This window comes from Varroa destructor, unplaced genomic scaffold (assembly GCF_002443255.2).
Source record: "Varroa destructor unplaced genomic scaffold, Vdes_3.0 BEIS01000005.1, whole genome shotgun sequence".
Lineage (NCBI taxonomy): Eukaryota > Metazoa > Arthropoda > Arachnida > Mesostigmata > Varroidae > Varroa > Varroa destructor.
The window spans coordinates 32,623,805-32,630,695 of record NW_019211458.1 but is presented as its reverse complement, the minus strand read 5'-3'; the positions used below and the strand labels follow the sequence as shown (position 1 = coordinate 32,630,695).

General features: G+C 41.0%; 1 protein-coding gene and 1 long non-coding RNA gene across 5 annotated transcripts in view; one reads left to right on the top strand and one right to left on the bottom strand.

The window, feature by feature from the left end:
- Nucleotides 1–232: 232 nt before the first annotated feature.
- Nucleotides 233–6,891, bottom strand: part of Gad1 (glutamate decarboxylase) — a 29,664-nt gene continuing 23,005 nt past the window's right edge. For all 4 annotated transcript variants that reach the window (XM_086991152.1, XM_022806351.2, XM_022806350.2 and 1 more), the window contains 5 exons: nt 5,020–5,271; nt 4,781–4,924; nt 4,135–4,334; nt 3,478–3,622; nt 233–3,249 (listed from right to left, as the gene is read on the bottom strand). In XM_086991152.1, the coding sequence (XP_086847278.1) occupies nt 3,076–3,249; nt 3,478–3,622; nt 4,135–4,334; nt 4,781–4,924; nt 5,020–5,271 (915 nt within the window). In that variant the 3' untranslated portion in view covers nt 233–3,075. The remainder of the gene's footprint in view (nt 3,250–3,477; nt 3,623–4,134; nt 4,335–4,780; nt 4,925–5,019; nt 5,272–6,891) is intronic.
- On the top strand, nt 4,234–6,183 carry LOC147755582 (uncharacterized). The gene is made up of 2 exons (XR_015329224.1): nt 4,234–4,370; nt 4,737–6,183. It is a non-coding gene; the product is annotated as an uncharacterized LOC147755582 (long non-coding RNA).

Genomic DNA, 6,891 nt, shown 5'->3' with positions numbered 1-6,891 from the left:
ACAATAAGGCCTAAGCTATGCAGTTGCGAATTCGCTAGGACTTTTCTCATTTATTTCGTCGCTGATCGATACATACATCAGTCTATTTGTTCATAAAACCCTAACTAATATTACTGCCTCGAAAGTGGCGTTTTTGCCTAGCACACTTCATCGTTGAATTGAACTGAAACTGAACATTCATAAACTTCTGGAAGGAAAATATAGATTAGGACCAAAGCAAGATTTCAGGCCATTTGATGTTTGCTGTCGACGTTAATTTTTATTGTAACATTCAACGATCGTGGACATATCTGTTGTTGTTAAGATGTCGATCAGCTCGGATCTCTCGTATTGTTATCCTTCTTTTCGTATCCTTTGTTTTTCGTCCTCCTTTGTGGTAATCGGCTTACGTACTTTCATTCAATCTGTATATCCATAACCCTACAGCCTATAGCCCTACCTTGCTTTATAGCATATCCATTACTCTCGTTGCCGCAGTTTACTCCATAGGCTCTGACCGGTGTTATATATATATATATATATATATATAGTATATGCATGTTTATTTTTGGCTGGGCACGGCCTGAACTTAGTTCAACCGTACAACAGAGGACGTACTTAACAGAACACGTCCTATAACGTTTGCTAGTTACAAAAATATATCAGGTATGGTCAACAAACAGCGGAATTAAATAAGTTAAAAAAACTCCATTCATAACGTTGTTATCATTAATTAGTCTCATTAATGTAATTATCGTAGTCATTAACAGACAACGCGATAAGGTCTATGAACACAACAACCGATTGTTAAGCACGATGCGGACCGTGTTTTCTCAGGTTTAAACACCGAAAATTTTTCGTTCTTAGTTTTTTAAGGCTTAGCATAGCTGCATCAATATGATTAAATTATAAAACTTCACAGTTACTTAGTTTGATGTGAAATTTAGAAGATATTAGGCATTGTTATGATAACCTCCAATATGTTATATATAGATATATTACTTTCGCATCGCATAACGTTCGGGTCCTGCATAAACGGTATTATGAAATCACCGCTGTGCGACCGCAGCACGGAACGCCTCAACGGATCGTGCGAAAATTCACGCTAGAATTGATCGAAAATTTCCGGTGTTTAACTATTTTTCACAAGTCGTCCTTAGTATCATCATTACTACAACTCGTCATTTTCTAATGTCATTTTTTTAGTAGTGTTTTTAACATGTTTTATATGATAGTTATGTGCGTGTATGAGATCGTGCATGATGTGTGAATGCGTCGGCAACGTAAGTTAACGTCCGCTTAAGTTATTCCCAAATGCACGTCCCTATGCGTATTCACCTTCATATATGCGCGTCAGGAGTTATTTTTTGTTTGATCAATTCGTACCCACGTCAGGTGACAACTAAGTACGTCTTCTGTCATTTTTTTCCCACTCTTTTTATTGTTAGTCTAATAATGACTTCATATTATTGAAGTAGTTCGTTATTTGTATGATGCCATAATGTTCGGCTGACGAATTTCGATTGATAATCTGAAAATTATAGTTACATCGGGAGCATCATTTGCTTGTATAGGTGACTACGTTTGTCAATCGTCATCACCCGGCGGATAATGAGTAACTCAGAAATTGAACTCTGACCTCAACAAGCAGAGTTTATTAGTCAGGGAGGCTTGCTCTCCACGTACTTAGTTTCGCTTAACAGGTAGATTTTTTTACTACGCCTCTTCGCAACTAGTTTTGCCAGAACGGCCTACTTATATCGAATGACAATATTTCGACAGTAGGAAGCCTATTTCATTTGTAACGATACGTTCTTTCATAGCCCCAGAGTTCGAAGAGCCCCGGTTGGTCCCACATGGAGGCTGATTGTGTGATTCGAAAGGTGGATGATGCGCGGCAAGAGACGACAGCTTTCGGGTGCGACAGCGTTCCTCTATAATAATTACTGTATAGTTCACTGTTAATAGTGCACCGATATAATCCGCTTTTACCGAAAATTTCTATCCATAAACAACTAAACCGATTTATCGGTGCCGTCCTACGAGTTTTCCGTGTGAAAATCTGTGTGTTTCAGCTCTGGATTTTTGTATGGCATATTGCAGTTAACTTCAATTTGCCACTTTTCCAGTAATTCGGACGCTGCGACATGCCCTATAGTACGTTAAGTAAGATGAGATTTTCCACAACGTCGTTTTTATTAACCGAATAACTTCGGCAACTAAATGACGATCAGCACCAAAGTTGTGGCCCTGCTTCTATACAAACTATCCGTTTGCGGCTGTCAGAAATACTCTGACGCCCCGTGAAGTGCGCAGCTTGGCGCTGTTGAAAGACAGGCGGTGTCGGAGATGGGATGTGGCGCGCTGGGCGTCTGCCACTGAAGAATCTCGAGCGTCAAGCTTCTATCGACTACGCTCCGATTGGTCTAAAATCTCTAAGCCCCTCGGGTCTGCTATAGTGGTTCTTTTTGTTTTCATTTCCTCGTTCGTTCGGTCACTTCATTCACCCTTTTGTTTCTCTTTGTCACAGCCTTCTGGCCATTTGTAATCCAGTTTCATTTCGGAGCTACAACTATTCTTACGACTCGGTACTAAGCGAAACGGGCTATAGCCGCCACCGCTGTCTGCATTGCCGCACACTTCACACCATTCTCTTTTTCTCTAATATAATAATAATAAAGAATCGGTACCGTATTATTTATTCAACCATTATATTTAAGCTCTTTGTGAATTTTGCTATTAAAAAAATTTGCATCTGCTTTGTAGGTAACCAACCGAACCTCATGTCTCTTTCTGCGTAGTCTACGAATGATAGGTTAAATTTGGAACTGGAACTCAGATTAGGAGTTTTCTTCACACCGCCAATTCCGAATTACCGCGTGCAGCATCCACAACACGAAACAACAGCGTGCGTGCATCACTTCTGACGACAGAGATCCCAATACCCATACGTTTCAAACCTCAACGTTTTTGAGCTTATCGGAACTAAACTGTTAAGGGGATTCTTTCTCCTTCCATACGCATAGTCACAACAGCACGAAGCACGCGCGATAACTCCGGGTCACCAGCGTGTAAATTCCCCGGGAAACAACTAGTTTAGAGGTCGTTGCCAAGACGGTCCATTTCGGCCAGCAGGAAGTCAATATCATCTTTTGTAACGGCGGAATTTGAGACAATGTTTCGGAAGAAATTCGGCAACTCTCTCAGGGGTTGATATGTGATCATTAGGGTTCCTGTATTCATCATACGGGCCTTCAGCTGGGCAGTTATCTGTAATTAACATTTGCAGCACAGTCAAGTATCGCAATAGCATGGAACTGACGTCTGTGAACAGCTAGTTTCGCAAGGAGTGTAAGGTTAATAGGAAAAGGGTTTCGTATTGCCTAGCCATAACTCAAGACGGATAGGTACTACGACCATATATTTTAACTTGGTTGTATTGTCTCGTAGGTGTTAATATTGTGTGATAAAAAATAAAAAATCAAAAATTAAGCCTACCCTTCCGAGTTCGGCAATTCGCTCTTTGCTCTGGGGTTGGTCCCTTAACCTTTGGGGAATATACCAGAACAGCACGTTAACCATCTCAGGCTCTTGAATCAGGTGGAACTTCTCCGGCATTTCTTTAATACGCTTCACCAGATACCTGCAATCAGATTTCAGTATTACCAATCATCGAGTTACCATTAGTTAGTGATCATTTCAATGCTCATACTCAACCGGCTAAATCCCATCTACGCCGTTCCCACGCATTAAGAGGTTCATTGATGACCTACGTTGTGTAACCTGGAAACCATTTGTAACAAATAGTCTCAGTAATGGTCAAAAACTTACGCCGAAAATACAGCTTTCCTTCATTGAATTAATTAGTGAAGCTTAGTAAACAATTCCACTTCCACAACTGCGAAAACCTTGGGAACACCTCTGTTATGAAGCAAAGCTCCAAATGCTTCGCGGCATAATTTCGAAAAAAAAAATAAATAAATGAGCAAAGAGACAGTACCGTCAGGAGACCCCATTAAGAAAGTGAACAACCACACAAATACGTTCCACATATTGATATTGAAGAGGCATTGAAAAGCACGAAAAATTTGCTCTTAAATGAAACACATTATAATCTTAAATTTAAAAAAAATGAATTACTGTCGTCCTACTTACTGGGAAATATCGAACAGTTGATCAATGTGAGCTTCAAAGCCTTCGGTGCCTTTAGCGCGCCACATAAGCCATAATTTAAAGATGTCATTGCGACGTCCACATTGCGGCACTTTATCACCCGTATCAAACGACACGTCGTAGTGCTTATCTTGTTGGAACAGGTATTCTGCGCACATCTGATTACAGCCCAGTAAGATACCCTGTAATAACGAAAACTCGGCGTCAATACAAATCAAGTGAGCAACCAGATAGGCTAGCTATAAACACTAGTGTCACATGTGGCTGTTGCGAATCAATTTATCTACCTAGAGGATATCTCCGCTCTGAATAGATGAAGGCGCAGTTTTTTAAACAAGATGGCGCAACCCATTGTGGTATCTACTTACGTTTGTCATAAAAGGAGGGCCATGGTGGCGATACAAAATTTTTTTGTTTAAACACGCATGCACTACTGCTTCTCTACAACTGGTTACACTAAGATATGTCGATTTTTGTACTTCGTGGGCACTGAATCAGAGAAAAGATCGACTACTACTACAATGAACTAATAGGTATTCAAGCTCCAGCGCTACTATTTACAACTTCGTTTCCCTTTATTCAAGCAACGAATCTAACATTCAACGAAAAAGAACTACCAGTTACTCACGTCTTGGCGGAAGTGGATCGTTGAACACTGCAGGTGAGTACCCATTAGCTTGTGAGGATTCCAAGTGACAGAGTTGGCTCGCTCTACCCCAGCCATCAAATGGCGATGCTTTTTCGATAGGAGGACACCCCCTCCCCACGCAGCCTGGGCCATTAGTAACGCAAATTTCACATTTATGTAAGACCAAACTGACGCTACCTCGAAAAATCGTCAAGTATGTATGTATACAACTTACTTACATCGATATGTAGCCACATGCCGTATTTCTGGCAAAGATCGGCGATTGGATTGATTGGATCGAAGGCACCGACGACAGTCGTTCCGCATGTGCAATTAACGAAAAACGGGACGTGTCCTTTCGCCTTTGTAGCCAGAACAGCCTCTTCGAGCTTGTCAACTCGCATGCGACCCATTGAATCCGTGCCAATTTGAATAACGTTATCCGTGCCCAGGCCGCACGACGCTGCCGCACCCATTGCAGAATAGTGACTCTGGGAAACGATGCAACGAATGAAAGTCAGAACACGATGCCAGCTGCTCGTTCGCCGTATCACCTCCGTAACTGTGGCAATCCGACACGCACCTCTGCACTAGCGCCAAGTCTGACAAGATCGTATATAACTTGAATGCGACTACATACATCGATTGCATAAAAATTATATACAGTAAAGCTGAATGGATAGTTGTAATGAATGGATGAATACGCGTACTGAGTAAGCTATAATGAAAAAACAACATTTAACTAAACGGGATGATGAATTAATCCTATAGTGTTCGTCGATTACTCCACCGATGGCGCTAGTCAGCGGGGCTAAGGTATCATGGATTTACAATGATTATACCGACACTGGCTTCCGTTCACAATGCAACAACGACAGCATGAACAGCGTCCACGGTTAATATCTTAGCTGAATTCGAGTAAAAATACGTGACTAGCTTAAAAAGCATACTCGAAAAAGCTTTATGGCGTATTACCAAAACAAAGCAAAAGCGAAACTAGCGATCAATAGAAAGATTCGCATCAAATAAGTCTAAAACTAGAAAAAAAAACGGGCCAAGAAAAGATCCGATGGGAAAACCATCTATAATTACTAACAAATACTTGGAGGCTCTTCGTACCGAAGTGCCGTGATGCGACTATTACTGATCGCATAATATGGGATAACTGGGGAACAAAACCATTTACCACTAGTATGATCTATGTAATAATCTTAGCCTTCGCACATTGTTTGGTGAAAACCACCGTGGATTCTATTAGGCCTTCTATAACGAAAATAGGTTTCGACGGTTTTTCTTGCAGACTAGATAGAGGCCAGTAAAACTTTCCAGTCTCCAACTAGAGACTCATCGATGTATTGCCTGGCATAAATAAACACGAGATCCAAACAGCACTCTAAGAACGACGAACGTCTTTTCTGCCTTTTATACCCTGCGTCGTACGTCTATAAGGCACAGAGATTGATGTATCTAACCCAGTTGCATCGAATGGGCGAAGCTATTTTACAAAAGATATGGGTGAATGAAGTTACGACAACGCCTGATCACAAATAGTAAGGACCACTAAGGCTACCCTGCGAAAGTGGAAGGTTCTTTTGCATCCACCACATTCTATAGACTTTCCGCCGACGGTTTCTCGCCTTTTTTGATCACTAGGGAATAAAATTTCACAATAGAAATTTAGAAATGTCCGTATGGACGCCGGCTAGATGACTAAATCAGACCTGAACATTTTTAGCAAAAAGCGATAGACTGGTTGAGATCTGGGATAAGGTCGTATAGCGAATACATAGTAAATTTTGGCCAAGCTGCGTTCTTTGTTAGGTGTCATTACTGTTTGGACATACCCAAAGTCGAAAACAACATAGCCAAATTGCAACAAAAGTGACAAAAATAATACTTTTGAATACGACGACCTGTATTTGTTTACACCCACAAGCGAAGTCATCCGTCCGATGGACGAACCTCATCAGTCAAGTGAAACTATCGAATAGGGGTCAATGTAATTTGGAAGTAAAATACATAGACCAATGAAACTATAACTAACGAAATTTTAGAGCATAGTGTAACCGTTGGGACTGTCCTACTTCCACTTATCGTAGATCAAATAGGGC